We start from the raw sequence: 18,950 nt of genomic DNA on the forward strand, positions 1-18,950 counted from the left end.
TTGTATGGCTATGCAGTCCTAGTCCATTTGGGCTGCTATACCAAAATGCCACAGATGGGTGGTTTATAAGCAACCGAAATTTATTCCTCCCAGTTCTGGAGGCTCGGCGCCCAGAATGAGGATGATGGGCAGAGGGCCCTCTTCCAGTCGTGGAGTTACTGTATCCTCACATGGCAGAAGGGGTTAGGGAGCTCTGTGTCATCTTTTTTATAATTAATTACATTCATAAGGGCTGTGTCCTCAGGACCTAAGTACCTGCCAAAGGCCCCACCTCCTAACACCATCACATTGAGTTTAAGATTTTTAACACATGAATTTCGGGGGGACCCAGACATTCAGACCGCAGTGTACACCATATGTGGTTTTTCCATTCATCGGTGGATGGACATTGGGTTGTTTCTACCTTTGGCTACTGCCAGTAGTGTTACCGTGAACCTTCTTGTACAAGTTTTTGTTTGAACACCTGTTTTCAGTTGGATCAGAAGAAAATTCTGCTTCACTTTTTTAAAAACTACCGAACTCTTTCTAACTATGCTATACCGTTTAATGTCCATACCAGCAATGCCTGAGGGTTCCAGTTCCTTCCCGTACTTGTTATTTTCCATTTTTTAAAAAAACTATACTTATCATTTAGTAGGTATGAAGTGGTAAATCTCATCGTGGTTGAGATGGTTTTTTATAGTTCTGATTTTGTATGTGTCTGGATTAAAATTTTCTTACTACTGTTCTTAATTTTGGCATATTGCAAAACTACATGAAAAACCCATTATACATAATTTCCAGTAAAAGATGGGTGTAGAGCATCTTTTCCTTCACAGCTCCTGATACAACTAAGCATAATGGCTCCTGTGTTCTGTACTGTAGACAATCGGGAGCTAATTACAGATGGTGTTTGGTGCCTCTGATCTTCTCTGTAATCCTTTTCTTTTGCTTTTAGAGATTTCCTCTGGGTCATCCAAAATGGTTTTGAAACGTACTGGATAAGAACTGAGCCACCTGTCTGCGTGGGACTTCTGTACTCTCAGCTCCACTGTCTTCGGATGGCATTTTGACCGCACCAAAGCCAAGTGACGCACTGCTCATGATGAGTGACGAGAAGAACCTTGGGGTGTCCCAAAAACTGGTCTCACCTTCAAGGAGCACGAGTAGCTGCTCCTCCAAGCAGGGAAGTCGACAGGTAAAGTTTAACCAATGCAAATTTTAAGATGCAAATTTATACCAAGAAATTGGCTGATTAAGATGTGCGCATTTACTGGGGAACCCCTACTTCTCAGCGGAAGAGCGTTTGCTTTCAGTCATATCTTAATTACATGAGAAGAGTAAACTTTAGGTACTTTTAATAAGGCAGCTTGAATGCTTACCTGATGGGAAGGATCTATAGTTGGCTCTTTGCATTATTTTTTTTCCAGTCCTTGCAACTGTCCTCCAACACAGATATGCATATCCCTATTTTCTCCCTGAGGAAGCTGAGTTGGACCAACTGAGTTATTTGCCAAAGGATACACAGCTAGCAAGCGGCAGAACAAGAAGTCAAAACTCAGTCTGACTCCAGAGCCCACACTTTCCTTTGTACCATACTAACAAAGACAAAAAAGCAGTCACTGTTCCAGTAAGTTTAATATCTTCCTGCCCTCCTTTACCTTCCCCTTCACCACAGATTGCCATGTGGGTGACTCTGAGTCTCCCCTGCTTTCTTTCACCCCTGGGGGAGGGAATTAAAGCCACAGAGACGTGGTCAAAGGAATTCAGTAGGAAGAAGAAAGAAGTGAAACAAAGAGCTGAATATGTAGCGCCTGAGTGCCAGTCGTAATTATATGTTATTTCTTCGTTTTCTTTCTAAGAACTCTCTGTTGGCAGAATTCACTGGCTTTAGGTCAGTGGCAGTAAATGCACGTTAATCATTATAATTGTACCACCTTCAGTGAAGTAGAGAGTGGGCTGTCAGAAAGCTGTGGGTTCACGACCACAGTGGTCTCTGAGCCTTTTCAGCATTTGCTGGCTGTGCTGGCATTGCCTTTCCTCCACGGGGAAGCTCTGGCCTAAGAATTGGCCCAGAGTCCTTGGTTCCAGATTTGGAAGCAACAATCCGGCAGCCTCCCACCTCAGGCGTGCCCGCACATTCTGATGCATCATCACAGGTCTCTCCATCTGAGCACTGCCTGGAACAGGGAGCTGGCCACTTCCCAGTGCCACTTCATGTCATTAGAATCTACGATTCTAGACAGGTCAGATTTTGCCCCAGGCTGGACATTTGGGGAGCTCTCCAAGATCTCCTGTGAAGGGTTAGGAAGACAAAAGATTTTTTTAGCGCTGTAATCACTTCTGTCTGGGGTTTTAAAAAAATGACTAAAACTAGTCCTTGGCTAATGCATCGCGGCCCCTTTGGAGTTCTGGCTTCAGAGGGGTGAGGTAGCTCACTCAGCTTTCCGTGGGGGTGCTTCTCCCCCTGAGCCGAGAGTCCGATGGGGATTAGAGCCTGGATGTGGGATCTTTCCCTCACCCTTTGTACCTAGTCGCATCTATCGCTACGTCCTTCTTGGATAAAGAGAAGGAACATGATTCATTTAAATGGCTGGTGCTTATAACAAGTATAGGAATCAGAGCCGTGCAGTGACCTTCTAAAACTGAATACTACAGGAATTTTCTTTAGGTGTGTTACTTGAATTGATGAATTTGGTTTTCGCACAGCTTCTTCTGAGCTTGTCCTAAAGATGGAGAGGAATGTGCACGAAGCCTCAATTTTTTCCTGCTCAGAATGGATGGCCATTCAGCTATTCATTCATCAAATGGTCATCTTCTATATTTAGGATCTCCCACTTTACAGTACATGTAACTATGCTTTATAAACATAAACGCTTCTAGGCAGGGCAGGTGGAGAATTTAATAAGTTTGTTCCAACTCTAGACTGAATCTAGTTCTACAGGCCATGTTTAATTTCAGGGACCATTTTCTTGTTCTGCCCACTTTCCCATCCTTCTGTCAGAGAGAGGTGTTCTGTCACAGGAGTGGCTTAGCTCTTCCATCCGCGTCGTCCACCTCGGCAAGCCGTGTCTGTTCCGCCATCACAAGCTGTCCCAAGGTCATCTTTCATTCTCTAAAGGTGCAGGCACCTTGGAAGTTCGACCTTCATGGCCCTGAGGGAGCAGAGACGTATCCCATGGTCTCACAGATGCTAAAGATAGTAACACTGTGCTTCTAGTCACTTCACTGGAAAATATGAGTTCAACACTTACAACTTCAAGATTTATATAATAAGAAATTTAATGTGAGGAATGTTGAATTCTAGCTGATAAAGATGATCTGTGCAACAACCTACTTGTTTTTTAAAGCTTCAGTTTAAAGTCACTATGAGGCTGTTCTTTTCATTTCGTGGTGGGGAGGGGGTGGGTAAGCCTGATGATGACCGTGTTGGACCCTCCTAATGCTGGGTTTTCTCCTGTGCTTTGGAATTATGTTTTAGAGGGTCATCTTGAGTTTGTTTCCCCATGTTCTATCCTAGCACCCACCCTGCCCTTCCTAGGGATTTGCTATTACCTGCTTCTTACCTCCGAGGACCCCAACCAGAGCCAAGGGTTATATTTGCAGCTGGAGGCTTCTGTTTCATGTCAGTGATAGAATGTCCAAGATCCACTGCCAGGCCAGCATACTTGGCCCAAGTCTGATTGTAAGGCTGTGTCTGCCTTCTGCCCCTCCCTGGATAAGGCAAGCGTTTTTTTGTTTTGTTTTGTTTTGTTTTGTTTTAAAGACCCCGTTTATTTATTGGACAGACAGAGATCACAAGCAGGCAGAGAGGCAGGCAGAGAGAGAGGAGGAAGCAGGCTCCCTGCTGAGCAGAGAGCCCGATGCGGGGCTCGATTCCAGGACTCTGGGATCATGACCTGAGCCGAAGGCAGAGGATTTAACCCACTGAGCCACCCAGGAGCCCCGATAAGGCAAGTTTTAAAGCCCCCTTTCACTGTGGTGTGGAGCTCCCCCCTCCACATTTGCTTATTTCCAGCTGTGAGCCTAACTCAGGTCCCAGACTTTTCCTATGGACATTTTTGGCCCCGTTAGCCCACAGAAGCAGGACTCCTAGACACTACTGTCTGCAATTTCTTTTGCATTTCTATTTTGTGTTTGCTCCATGGAGATATTTAATTTTTTTTTTTTAATCACACAGACACATACACTAAGCCCCTACATGTCTGTAACTTTGTATATTTTTGCTGTTTTGGACCTGGGGTGGTGACAAGAGAGGGTCACTGAATGCACACACTTACAATATAGTCTTGGCTGAAAGACTCTGTCGTCTTAGGTCGTTTTACTTAAATTCTCCTCCAGCATCGCTAGGTGACATTGAGAGTGTATGTACTCCAGCCACACTGGCTTTCTTTCAGTTCCTTGCGCTGAACTTGCTCTTGTCTTTGTTTCTTGAACTGAATTTGAACTTGTCCTTCCTATTCCAGAGTCTCCTCACATGAAATCATGAGGAACTATGCATTTATGTAGAGGTATTCCCTATCTGTATGTCTTGTTAGAAAAGCTTGCTTCCCTGAAGGACAGAATGATCAAGAATTGTGATTGGTGTCTTTGTTTTTGCTTCTGATCTAAGACAGATTTGACAATTTAGAACATGAATACCCAAGAAGGGTTCTGTCATCTTTTAGCTTAAATACTAGGGCTTTTGAAATTTAAATATAGCATGCCTCATTTTGTCAGTGTGGGAACAACCTACAAATATAATCTTATCTGTGACCTTAAATTCTTAAACTTAAGCCTCTGTTTTCTCATCAGTAAAACTGAAATAATAATAGTTCTTTTCACATAGATTATCATGAGGGTGAAAACTGAAACATCTAATCCAGGGTCAGACTCATAATACGTCCTGAGTTAATATTAACATTCATTTTTGTTATTATAGTTAACATAAATTCAAACTTTATTCTTATGTATGGAGAATGTAAATACTCATAGAAAATAGTTCTGCTTTTTGCCCCTTGGAACTTCTACAGGCATTGTACATCTATCTACCCAGTACTGGTTAGTGTTGTATAAAGGTCCATAAAAGTATACAGTGTATATATGAATATATACTTTTAACATAAAAGTGCCTTCCTTTATACACATTAACAAAATGCTTTTATTTATTCATTTATTTTCATTCTTAGTTTTATTTTTTTGAGAGAGAGTGCATGTGTCGTGGGGGAGGGACAGAGGGCAGAGAGAGAGAGAGGACAAGCACGCTCCATGCCCGGTGCAGAGCTGGACACATGGCCTTGATCTCACAACATTGAGATCATGATGTGAGGTGAAATCAAGAGTAGGACGCTTAACTGACTGAGCCACCCAGGTGCCCCCAAAATGCTTTTTGAGAAGAATGTAATAGGATATTTAATGTCTGGGCTGCATTTGCAATCTTCAATATCTGGCCTAATCCGTACCTAAAACAAGTGAAACGAGTTGGTGAATCCTCACCCCTTTCCTGTTCTGCCGGGCCTTGTGCTCTCATGGGTATAAGTGATTTTTCCTCTTCCGTGCCAGCACCTATCTGTTGGGAGCAGCTGCTTAGAGCCTTGTGTTGGGAAGGATTCTGCGGTTGAGTCTGACCGTCGTGGGAAAGAGCCCCATGTTCTCAGCTACAGCCCTCGGGCATAGGCAGGGTGAATGGCAGCACAGGTGTCGCATTTGTCGCCCATTAGTGATATTAGAGGGTTGAGATCAAGCCCTCTCTGCTAGAGCTTTATATTCTGCTGTTGCAAGAACTTTAGGCAAGTGAAGTTTGCCTCAGTTCTTGATCCATGAAATGGAGACAAAACTCCCCTCCTGCTTACTCTCCAGGGTTCTTATGAGAAAAAAATAGAATGTTTTTCCTGGCTAAAAGAGGTTAAAACTCTTTGGAGGAAGATCCTCTGTCCATTTATGAAATTCTCACAATTATAGATCAGCTCCCTTTGAACTGAGGCCCGTTCCCGAGCCAGAAGGGAAATGGTCTTGTGTTAGGAATCCCGTCAGTCTGCGGAAGAGATGAATCTCTTTGAAGAAAAGCAGAACATCCTTCTGATATAGTGCCTTCGTCTGTAGGACGGGAACCTCTTCTCCCTGAGGAAATCCCCAGTTAAAGGAACCAGCTTACCCAAGGAACAGGCGGTCAGCCCCTTCTGACTGTCTTACTCATACCCTATTTTTTGTAGTGTGCTAGGTCCGTCTTTGCTTTAGTGTCCCTACCTGTTCCAGGCTTTGCTTCAGCTACCCCTCTAGCTAGATTGAGTCATATGAAACTGTTCTTTCCTTTTGAATTTTGTGATTTTTCTGGAAAAGAATCTTCATTTATCACTCTAATTTTTAAAAAAGGTTTTATTTATTTATTTGACAGAGATCACAAGTAGGCAGAGAGGCAGGCAGAGAGAGAGGGGGAAGCAGGCTCCCTGCTGAGCAGAGAGCCCGATATGGGGCTCGATCCTAGGACACTGAAATCATGACCTGAGCCGAAGGCAGAGGCTCAACCCACCGAGCCATCCAGGCACCCCATCACTGTAATATTGTTAAAGTAACTTATAAAAATAATATATACTCCCTGCAGATTGTTTCCAAGGTAAGTGCAAGTCTGTGTTGAATTGCAACACTTTAATTCATTTACTTTTAATGAATACTGCTGGTAGTTCCAATAAATTGAATCCTAGAAATGACCATTGGTTGTGGAAGTCACTGGTGCCATTGTCTAGTGGGAGAGGTAGGTGTGAAAGGCTGGTTAGAGCTCATTCTCATGCAGAGAAAGAGGGCACCCCAATTCTACCAGGCCCCAGACAGGATTTGAGATAGGCCTTCACATGTTCCATTTGGGAACCTTGAGTTTGACTAATGCCAAGCTAAACATTGCCCTTTCCTCTGCTCACGTGGATAACCCTCTTTTGATTGATTCATTGGTCGAAAGAGTGTATACGTCTCAGAATCCTGAGTTTCTATTCACACATCTTTTTAGTCCTCGCAGTACCCAGCACAGGGCTTTGCACATGGCAGATGCAAATTATTGGACTAAATTTACTGAATGCCAACAGCAAGAATCCATGCGTTAGAAAAATATGGCCAGGTGAGCATGGGGAGTGGAAGCAAAATGCCCACAAATTCCCAAGCTCCCTCCTTCCAGGGGTGTATTGTGAGGATCTTCAAAAATGAACAAAGGCCTCTCCATTGAGTTTCTTCTGGCAAATGATGACATTCCTAACCGCTTTATGTACCCGTGGTCTCTGAACCAACACTCTATTGGGAAGTATGGAACAGACGTCAAGGCATCTTGTTGAAACTGACCTGTATTCACACGGGCTCTGCTTTTTTGCTAGCTGGCTGACCTTGCCACGTTACCTAAAACCTCTGAGTCTCTGTTCTTCAGCTGTGAAATTGGGATCATTGTGCTTACTTTGGAGAACTAAGTGAAATAATAAATATGAAGAACCTAGGGTAGCACATGGCAGGCGTTAGGTAAGTGTGGATTGATGAATGAATAAGCATGCCATTGCTAGGTTGAGAGATAACTATTCAGAAAGCTCTGTGGATATATTAAGTAGGTTAAGGGATACCTAAGTGGCAGAAAGAATTGCTATTTCTGAACTTGTAAAATATGAGTAATTTCCTCTCGCCTTCTTTCCACTGCCCCCTTACATTTCTTTCCTAGAACTTTCAAAGTAACACATTTCAGAAACCAGACTGTGCTAGATAAAGATGAGTAAGTTTTGTCTTTACTGAAACAGTCCGGTATGCCCAAGTTTTAATTCTTTAGGCAACATCTATTAAAAAGCTATCATTAAAAGACCCTGGGCAGGGATATATGAAGCTATCAAGGACAGGACAGCTGAATAGACAACTAAAGTAAAGAAACTGACACTGTGGGGTGCCTGGGTGGCTCAGTCGTTAAGTGTCTGCCTTCAGCTCAGGCTCAGGTCATGATCCCAGGGTCGTGGGATCAGGTCCTGCATTGGGCTCCCTGCTTGGCAGGAAGCTTACTTCACCCTCTCCCACTGCCTCTGCTTGTGTTCCCTCTCTCACTGTGTTCTCTCTGTCAAGTAAATAAAATCTTAAAAAAAAAAAAAAAATCGACACTGTGAGGGAGACTGCTTTGTTAGGAGAGCACGCCTCCCTCCTTTCTTTCCTAATATGTTGTTAGTATTTGCTATATAATAAGTTAGGAATCAGGAAGTGAATCCTTTCAAAATAATTGGCAAGTGTTTCACTCTTGGTTGTAGGGGATTTGAAATGGAGAGAGAGAGCCATTGCTAGGTAAGTCTCCATACAATTATGCACTTTGCTCTGGTCACCCGCCTGGTGCTGGGCTAATCTGAGATGGTGTTTGAGCTCTCCCAGGGTCACCTGATGAGGGTGTTTTTATGCAGGCTATTAGATTATGTTGTACTTCCGGTAGCCCAGGCTGTCTGGATTTGGTGCCAGAACCCATAAGACTTGAGGCTGAGTGGGAGAGAATGTGCCATGGAGCGAAAAGTGAATGAAAGCTCTAGTGCTCTGGTGTTTATCAAACTTGCGTAGTCCTTGGGTATTGAACATGCTTCGTCCTACTTACTTCTTTTATATAATCACATCTTTAGAGACACTGAGATTTAACATCTGCCTTTTTAAAGTATGAGCTGTATAAACACCACAAGGAAGACCAACCAGTCAGGGAGGAGAGACTTGAGAATGTCGTGATTGTATCAGTCATTATTCTATGATAGTCACAAAAGATGACAGGCAACGAGCATGAGCTCCCTTGGGAGCTGGAGGGTCCGAGTTATAACCTCCGGCTCTTTATAAACAGTTTGACCTTGCACAAGTTACTTAACTCTCTTTGCCTTGGTTTCTTATAAGGCTGTGCAAATTACACGAAAGGCTGCAGGCAGTAGGTTCTGCATAAGTGTCGGATGCATAAACCATTGACCTTCCAGAAGCAAGAGTCCCAAGAGCCCTCACGCAACACCTCATGGTGACTGCTTCCCCACTTCCTCCTTTCAGCGGCCAGCTGGGTGGCACAGCAGTCACATGGCTGGGCTGCTTCTGTCTGGGCTAGTCTGAGAGGAAGTGTTAGTGAGGGACACCAGAAATTAACAAGTGTCTGTTAGCATTTTTATAGCTCATGTATCCTTTCATACTATCCCTTGGAATCTCAAAACAACCCAGCGAGGTCTGTATTATTTTCTACACTTTAGAAAGAAAATATGGCTCAGAAATATTAACTGACTTGTTCTGAGTCACACAGCTTGTAAATGGTAGGGGACCAGGCAACCAGCTATTAGGAGAACACCAGATTTTGGATTTCGTTAGGTACTAGAAAGCTGCTTTAGACGTTCATTCAAGTCCCATGTGCCTTAGGTACAAAAGATTGTTATTGAAACAAACCTCCATAGGCAAACACCTTTGTGGATGTAGGGACCAGAATAATGCAGAAATGGCCTTAGGATCCCTGAGGTCTCTCTGGAGCTGCTGTTCTGTTTTGTTTTTGTTTTTTGTTTCCTGGTGGACCCAACAGAGCAAAATAATTAATTATATGTTTCTTTGTTTTCCAGATTCTCACTTTCTGGCCCTTTTATTTATTCATATTGCCTACCTTTTGGTCATACCTAAGCAGGTCACACTGAAAAGAGGAAGGGCAAAGATACAAGGCTGAGTTCTCAATGTGTCCCCACTCTAAGTCTTGGAAAGAAAAAAGCAAACAAATATTTGGTAGAAGAGGTGAAGACTTAGGCTAAAATGACATATTTGAGTTGTCAGGGCGTCTTTGTTACTCTCCACGTCCACAAATGATAGACTGTCAGCTACATTCCACACTGTGAAAAACAGGAGATATTGAGCTCCTGAAACACTTCTGGAAGTTGCTGGACTGTTTATGCTATTGTGCAGTTGTAGGATGATAAGCACAGAAACTATATTCCAGTGAGATTTAGAAATACTACCTTGGGGGGCGCTTGGGTGGTTCAGTTGGTTAAGTGTCTGCCTTCCGCTTGGGTCATGATCTCAGGGTCCTGGGATTGAGTCCTGCATAGGGCTTCTTGCTAAGCAGGAAGTCTGCTTCTCTCTCTCTTCTTTTTCTGCTCTCCGTGCTTGTGTTCTCTCTGCCTCTCTAACAAATAAATAGTATCTTTAAAAAAAGAAAAAAAGAAATACTGCTATGAGAGAGACTACATGCAGTGCTTTAAGAATTCAATTTATTTATTTACAGTTGGTATCAGCCATAGTACAGTATATATGAAAGCAGAACAGTGACCCCAAAGCTTTTCTTGAAAGCACAGCTTACTGGCTATGCAGTTACTGGAATTTTCCTCTAGAAGCTATACATGCAAATGTAAACTGAACCTACTCAACAGTTCTTTCCTAGGGAGGGAGAGTCTAAATCAACTTTGGTGATATGCTGATATTAAAATGCTGAAGGCCCAGAAATGACAGTATAAGAAGTAGGACGGTGGCAAAACAGACGCCTTCTCTAGAATAATCTGACAGCCTCCCGAAGTCCTCTACATGCTGGCCCTACCATCAAGAGCAGCTGTGTCTCCCTTTACATCTGTACACAAGCCTGCCTCCCAACTTAAGTCACCCTCTGTCTGTCCCATGTCAGAGCGGGCCCATCCCTGGCGCATCTCTGGCTTCCTGGTTCCTTTTGTCAAGTAGTGGGGGAATGGTGTCCCCACCTCCCAAATGTTATATCCACAGCCTAGTCCTTGGAACTTATTTGGAAAGAGGATCTTTACAGATATAATTAATTTAAGGATCTTGAGATGAAGAGATCATCCTGGACTATCAGGTTCAGCCCTAAACTCAGTGACTGGTGTCCTTGTAAGAAGCACACAGGGGAGAATACAGACATGGATGTGAAGGCAAAGGCAGAGGTTGGAGCGATGTGACTCCAAACCAAGGATGCCAGTAGCCACCGGAAACTGGAAGAGAGGAATAATGCTTTCAGTGGACTGAATGTTTTCGTCCTCCCTTCTCCACCCCCCCCTTTCACACGTTGAAGCCCTAACCCTCCTACTGGTATTTAGAGGTAGGCCTGCAGGAGGTAATTAGGTTTAGATGAGGTCCCGAGGGCTGGTGCCTTCAAGATGGGATTAGTACTCTTATAAGAAGGGGAAGGACACCAGCGCTCACTCTCACACACCAAAAGGCCATGGGAGCACAAGGCGGGAAGGCACTGTCTACACACTAGGAAGCAGAATCTCACCGGGAACCAAATCTAGCAGCACCTTGATCTTGGACTTCCCAAGTCTGTGGTGTTCTCTTACAGCAACCTTAGCTGATACAAACACATTCTCCCCAAGAGCCTCCAGAGCCGCTGTGGTTCTGCTGAGCCACTGACCCGCGTGTCCATATTCCTTTGAGTCCCAGCTCAAGGCTTCCTCCTGAGGTGGGTCTAGCTCATGGGATTGTGCTTGAGAACTCTGGTAGCACTTTCTTTTGAAGCTCCCATTCAGCATTTTCAAGTCTTCAGCCTCGTATCTCTTTATTTTTAATATATGCTAACTTCTTGGAAGCCAGCCCTGGGTTTTCTGTCTTTCCATCTCCAGTATCTGGTGCTAAGCCTCAGACCTCTGGGTAGAGCCTGCCTTATTAAATGCAAGACCAGTTACGAACCAGACTCTAACTTCCGTAACACCTAAGTCATTCCTTCTTTGATTCACAAGGCTCCCTGGGATGTTATCCAGTCACTGGGTTCTCATTATGAGAATGTTATTCTTGTACAGACTAAGGAGGAAATCGCCAATGATTTGGATCAGAGACAGGAAGAGCCTATTCTGGTACCTACTCCTATGATTCTAAATTATATGTGCATTAGTTAGCCAGAATGTGTCTCTACTTTGATTGCAATTTTCAATTAGCTCTGGGAAAAAAAAAAAAAAACAGTTTTGAGCACCCTCACCAGAGAGAACACCGTTATCAGCTAGCGCCATCCAGCAATGAAGAGGGTTTTCTTCAGGAGTTGTGTGCCCTGTAATTGGAGAGCAGATGTGTGATGTCTGAACACAGAGAGTCTGCGGTTTTCTCCAGGCTCAGACACTGAAGGGCAGAGCTCTGTGATATGCCAAAGACAGTATGATTTTTTTTTTAAGATTTTATTTATTTGTCAAAGAGAGAGAGCACAAGTAGGAGAAGTGGTACGCAGAGGGAGAAGCAGTCTCCCCGCTGAGCAGGGAGCCCAATGCAGGGTTTGATCCTAGGACCCCCGGATCATGACCTGAGCCGAAAGCAAATGCTTCACCAACTAAGCCACCCAGGCGTCCCTACAGTATGATTTTTTTTTTTTTTAATGAGAAGGTAGTAAAGATAAAATATTAAAATGGTGCTGGGAGGTATACAAAAAAGAGTGCAAGAGAGTGTCCCCACTTTGTGCCTCTGACTGAGTTCCCTTCACAGAAGAGTCTGCATGGGAGAATTTCTCTGGTATCACATGCACCTGCCCCTTTGTGGGGAGTGAGCCCAGGGGGCTCTTCCATGAGACTAACTGCCCCTGTGACAGTGAAGGAATTCTTAAAAAGAGGTAGTGGGAAGGGCACTAGGTTGGAGTCCTCAGAAGTCCTTCACTCATCTTCGTGGTCCTACACAAATTATTTCTCATAGCTTCCTCATCTCTCAACGGAAAGAGCCGGGTAGATGACTTCACATTCTCTTTCAAACTCTGAGGTTTAAAAGAATGACTCCATGACTCTGCAAGGGAAAGCTAATCATTCCTTCTGTACCCAGAAAGCTAAATAAACCTGGAAGAGACTCTTGAGTCCCTTGAGCGCAGAGTTACCCTGTCCTCACTGGCTAACACACGTGCCTGTCAAGTGCGGGAACATGAGACAGACTGATTGTGCTGTGGGGAGAGCAGTGCCCGGCGGTGAGGAGCCGGACTGGCAGGGCAGCAGGTGGCCTTGGGTGGCCTCTAGCATCCTCATGGGTGATCTTGTCCGAGTGGGCGTTGGGCAGAGAGGTTCTGTGTGCCATCTGCAGACCACAAATGGGGCCGCCACTTCACAGTGGGTGATGTTGGCTAAACTCTATGCACCTTCATTACAGAGTCATTGGAGACACACAGACCATTAAGCAGTTGTAGCTGATGGGCTGCACGGCCTGAGCGCGGTGACATTTGTAGGTTTGGTGTCTCCATCTTTAACAGTAGGTGCAGCTCTCAAGAGGCCTTGTTGCCAGAGAAGAGCATCACAGAAAACAGAGTGCATGAAAGATGCTGTCCACAGCCTTGAAGGGTTTGTGTTCCATTAGAGGGATTTTTAGCAAAATTAATAACCCACAAATATATTCGAAGATCCTAAAAGTACGGGTGTCATTACAGCCATAACTGTCGAGTGCTCAACAGGGTCGAAATCATCATATGTACGTTAAAGTTTATTTTTATTAATTCTACTTTAATAATAAACCCATCTGTGGTTAACACAACCGGAAAGCATTTTTCTCTTATTTGGATCTCAGGTGGAATTAGCAACAGAGCTGACACAGCCCTGGCTTTTTTCTCCTCCTTGTCGGTGTCTGCTGCCAGTGACCCTCCTTATCTCTCCCTGACATCCCGTGCTTTCTCAAGCACTCACCCCCAAGACTGAGTGCATACTCTCCCATTCTCCAAGTAATTAAGGCACCAGTGTTTTGGTCTGTGACAACCCCAGGAATTAAGACTTAGTACATTTTGAGGACTAAGGCCTCTGGATGTTTGCCTCCCTGCCTAGGCATGGGTGGGGGAGCTGTGTGTCTGGGTGGGAAGGGAGAGGAAAGATATGGCCATCGGCAGGTCATGGCTCTCGTTCCCATGTAGCCAGTCTGGGTGGGGTCTTCCCTGCTCAGCCTTCCTTTTTTCTTCATTCTTCTCACTTAGATCCTTACATCAGAGACTGTACCTGAGGTTACTAGATAGAAGCTAATGCTATTGGTTTTTTGGTTTGCTTTTAGGAGACTTTATCAGCCAATATTTTATTTTATTTTTTATTTTTTTAAAGATTTTATTCATTTGAAAGAGAGAGAGGGAGAGCACAAGCAGGGTGGGTACGGGTAGAGAGAGAGAAGCAGGCCCACTGCTGAGCAGGAAGCCTGACACAGGGCCGATCCCAGGAACCCAGGATCATGACCTGTGCCAAAGCCAGACGGTTAACCCACCAAACCACCCAGGTGCCCCAGAGATACACTCTTTTAACAAGCTTTTACATTCACAATACAGTATTGGTAACTATTGGCATAATGTTGTACAGGTGATTTCTAGAACTTACTCATCCTGCTTAACAGAGACTTCGTGCCCATTTTATATGATACGAATTTGTGAAATAAGATTTGGAAGGGATTTTGTGGCTCATTTATCCCGAGCACCTTCCTGGTCTCGGAATCCCCTGCAGTCCATCCGCTAGCCTCCGATGGAGCTCTCCGGTGATGAGGGAACTGGCCATAGAGTGGCCCATGTTGTTTTTGTTATTGTTCATAGCACTAATTATTAAATAATCAGATGATCGGTCCTTCATTAGCGCTGGGATCCAGGGCCTTATAATTCTTACCCATTAGTCCTGGTTTGGCTTTCAGAACCTATCAAGTCAAACCCCAGTTCTTCAAGACAGCCTGGTCTCCTAGAGTGTGGCTGCTCTAAGTGGGCCTGTGGTCCAGCAGCAGTGGCTGCACCTGGGAAGGTGCCAAAGCGCAGACCTCGCCCCAGAGTTGCTCAACTGACATCTGCGTTCTGACAGATCTTCAGTAATCAGCATGTATGTTACAGATTGAGAAGCACTGCATTAGATCACACACACCATGCCCCCAACGGATTTGTTCTTCTTCTTCTTCTTCTTTTTTTTTTTTTTTTAAGATTTTATTTATTTATTTGACAGAGAGACAGTGAGAGTGGGAACACAAGCAGGAGTGGGAGAGGGAGAAACAGGCTCCTCCCTGAACAGGGAGCCTGATGCGGGCCTACGATGCTGGGATCATGACCTGAGCCAAAGGCAGATGCTTAATGACTGAGCCACCCGGGAGCCCCTAATGTGTTCTTTCAATTGTTATTGCTATCAGGCCTGCTGGTGCTCAGAAATTTTAGTTGAGGAATAAACAATTGGACGAGAAGTAACAATTACAACTCTGTGATTGGATGTAAGTATAGAATCGGTCTGGCATCATTTAAAGCTGTCCTTATATTAACTGGAAATCTATTGACAAGTATTTGCCTTGGGTGCTCTTGGTGGTAAGTATTGCACCTGGGTGGCTCAGTTGGTTAAACTTCTGGATTCTTTCAGGTCATGATCTCAATGTCCTGGGACCAAGCCCTGCATTGGGCTCCATGCTCAGCAGGGGACTCTGCTTGTCCCTCTGACCCACCACCCCCATCACGCTCTCTCTCTCAAATAAATAAAATCTTAAAAAAAAAATCAGAAATGCCTTTAAAATCATTAAACTTGTTAAGTTATGCTCCATGTGATCTAATGCTGGGTATTGTTACCTTGCAAATTTTAAAAACCTGAGAAACAGATTAAATAATCTAGAGCAACCCACTCCCCAGTCATGCCAGATAGGGAGAGGCAGCCACAAAACTTCTTCCCCAACACTCTTCAACTGCAGGAAGAATGGAAGTTTTAAGTTACTTTCTATTTCTGACATCACTGCAAGGACAGCACCGAGAATCCAGCCCTTGAAAGTCGCAGAGGAGACGTACACTGTGGAAACAGCTGTGCCGGGGGGTGGGGGGCGCTTTCAACTCGTGCACTCAGCAATATGGAAATGAACTGTGCCAGCTCATGAGCACAGATAAATGCTTAGTTGCCTTTCCAACCACAAAGCAGCTTTCTATATTTGGCACTCTTTTGACATTCAGTAAAACAGACTGAATTTAATGCCGGACGACAGTGCCAGACTGTCTTCAGTTAAACTGAAGCGGAGACCTTAGGAAGCCGCTTTCCCCAGCCCCTGTCACATTTCTCTCTCCATCTGATGCTCATTGTGGGCTTTCAGCCTGATAGCCTCAGGGCACGACATCAGCCCAGCTGTGCTGGGCTAAGTCAGCAGGGCCTCAATCTTCCCCGGGTACCCAAGGTCACCCTGTCCTGTATCCTAGGACATTCAGCTCAAGGTGCATGTTCTATTCCCTGGTCACCAGGTGTGTGGAACAGAAACAGCTCCTTCGGGACGCCTGGTCCTTTGAGCCCAGAGAAGCCGGCATCTTTGCTTTTTTCTGTCCTGAGTACCAGTTCGCCCCCGTTCCAGCACACCTGATTAAAATCCCTCATCCTGAGGACTCTGCTGGGCCCTTTTCATACCCCCTTGCTCCTCAGACTTGTTCATTCAGTGAGTATTTTATTCAGGCCCCATACGTCCCCAATAGTGAGATTACTTCATAGAGGACCTTGTCTCTGGTCTCATCCAACCATGTTCTGGCTCAGAGAGAGACTCATTTGTGAGGTTTGTGGAGGTGCTGATGAGGGAGAGAATTTGTGCCCCAAGGAGGTTTAGGGCAAATGAGAATTCGCAGATTAAGAAGTAGATGGGGTGGACGTTCCAAAATAAAAAACCGAATGAGCCAAGAGTTGGCAGTGTTAAAACACCCAGGCTGATTTCCTGCCCTCATTCAGTGGGACTGCAGGATCAGAAACCTGGTAGCTCTGAGCAGGACCCCAGACCTTGCTTGTCTCTACCCGTAGGGCAGTGTTCCCTAACTCCTTCAGACTGCTTCAGGATCTTGGCTACTGCTTAGCATTTACTCAGGTTCATCATCAGAATTTATATATTCAAATTATAGCAGAATATGTGTTATAATACGTAGCAGCATGAATAACAATGGAGGTTCTGAAGTCAGGTGGCTTTACTATTTGGTGGCTTTATCACGTCAAGGAAGTTATCTAATGCTCTCTTCCTCATTCCAAAAAATTTCCAGAAGTTTCCACATTCCAGCAATAAGGATACTAATCCAACCTCACAAGATAGTGCAAGGATTAAGTATCATAATGTAAGTACAGTGTTTAGCACACAACCTGGCAGATAGTACATGCTTAATACATTTAGTTATTGTGTTTCATGTATTTGTTCAACATATTTATTCATACCTACTATGCCCTATTAAGTAGTGAGTAAGGCAGAAAAGATTCCTGCTTTTATAAAGCTAAAAACTGTTCTCCAATTATTTTATGTTATTATTGTTTATATTGTTCTTGCTTTAGTCAACCCCCTTCGGTAGTATTTCCTGGCCCTATCCTTTTGTGTTTTAAATGTCAGGCTATATAGAACTATGGGTACGACTTAATACTTCCTTGTTAACCATCTATCTAGCACCATTTACTTGGTTTGAGAACTTAATCCATTTTCTTGGGTTGAAAGCCCAATAGTTAATAAACCTGGGAGAATTCTTTTATTTGAGATATATATATATAGTATATAGCATAAGTATCACATATATAGCAAAAATTTTAAAATATATATATAGATCATTGCTGGTGTTCTAAGCAATGTAGGGTTTTCCCCTATAATTGTTTTGAGGAGAAAAGACCAAAGTCCTAGGATAAAAGTAGGGAAAAAAAATCATGAACTAAGGAGACACTAAGTCATTTGATAATAAATAATACTACTTTATATTATTGATAATAATATTGATAATGTCAATAATTATTGATAATAAATAATACCATATTTACAGTTATATACAGTTGATGTGGGTTGGATAATTTAGGAAAATTTGAGAAACTGAACTAAAATTTTGAAGGGTTTGCATGGGTGGAGAAGATCAAGAGAAGATTCTGGGAGGCTGGAACAATATGAATAAACCACCAAAGTGGAAATGCAGACAAGTATTGCATTATATTAATTTGTATACTGCATGGAGTATAGGGCATAATGGGGCCCCATAAATGATTATGGAAGTGGAGAATCTTGGGAAACCAGGTTGGATGAGAGCTTGGGTCTGGATAGTGGCTGGGGAACAGAGAGGAAGGGACAGAGAAGATAAACATTTTGAGGATGAAACCAACAGTACTTACTTATGAGAAAATTAATTAAGCCCTCTCAGTTCCAAATGATTTCACTGCACCATGAGGGCATAACATTTCTTCTCACAGAATTTGTGTCAGGTTCAGCAGTGGTCCTTAATCCCAGCAAAACAATATCCCTTTATTGTGACCAATATTTTAGTGACCCTGTACTCTCCTCAAATGAAATTCATTATTAATTCATAATGAATAATAATTTTGAAAGTATCACCGTAATGATTTGCTGTAACATAAAGGAAAACTCAGAGAAAGTGGTTAATATTAAAATATTTATTTTAAAATATAGATGTCCACATATGATCATACCAGAAGATATAATGATGTGGTCAGATATACCTATATGTAAATCATGACAGCTACCAATGCAGACCCATACGGGTGTGTTGTGCTAATAACTCAGATACCACAAGTGACACCACCTTCAGTGGCACAATTCTCCAGAATGACGGGTGATGCTTGTTAAAGTCCCAAACAGAAGGAAATAGAGCCTCCCCTCAGTTACCTGGTAGTTGCAATACTAAGAATTCAAAGTGTCTAAAAACCTTGCAGAAATACTTGGGTATAGATGTGAAACAGAGTCAAATTCTGTGCTCAAGAAATTATAAACAGGTTTCACCTACAAAAAAGTCCACTGGCACTTTAGAAAGTCTCGGGGAAGTGGGGCAACTTTTTCATTGTCTGAGATGGAGGCCCTGTGGGACTTTGACCATCCCTGGATCCCATCCATTAGATCTGGGGAACCGAGACAACCAGAAGTACCCCCACCACTTGGCAGCCCTGGAGGGAGAGAACTGCCCCCACGGAGAACATTGGCTCTCAGGTTTCAGCCGGGTAACTCAAGGATGGTGGCAGACAGGGAAGCTGGAAGGGGAGGATTTGGGTGGCAAGCCCAGAAAAGGAGTTGGCTGCAGAGCTTTCTTCCTTAGTTGAGCAGAGTCTCCACTTCCTTAAATACGTCAAATCTGGCTTTTCCAACCTGGTGAGCGTTTTAAGTTCTGAGCC

The 18,950-nt window shown here is 43.8% G+C and overlaps 1 protein-coding gene across 4 annotated transcripts in view; it reads left to right on the forward strand.

Annotated features, from left to right (window-relative positions):
• The window catches only part of OSBPL3 (oxysterol binding protein like 3), a 168,483-nt gene that overhangs the window by 80,683 nt on the left and 68,850 nt on the right, over window positions 1-18,950 (forward strand). For all 4 annotated transcript variants that reach the window (XM_032872996.1, XM_032872999.1, XM_032873003.1 and 1 more), the window contains exon 2: window positions 938-1,177. In XM_032872996.1, coding sequence (XP_032728887.1) covers window positions 1,082-1,177 — 96 coding nt within the window. In that variant the 5' untranslated portion in view covers window positions 938-1,081. The remainder of the gene's footprint in view (window positions 1-937; window positions 1,178-18,950) is intronic.

The sequence above is a fragment of the Lontra canadensis genome, unplaced genomic scaffold (assembly GCF_010015895.1).
Source record: "Lontra canadensis isolate GAN:19392208 unplaced genomic scaffold, GSC_riverotter_1.0 scaffold2, whole genome shotgun sequence".
NCBI lineage: Eukaryota > Metazoa > Chordata > Mammalia > Carnivora > Mustelidae > Lontra > Lontra canadensis.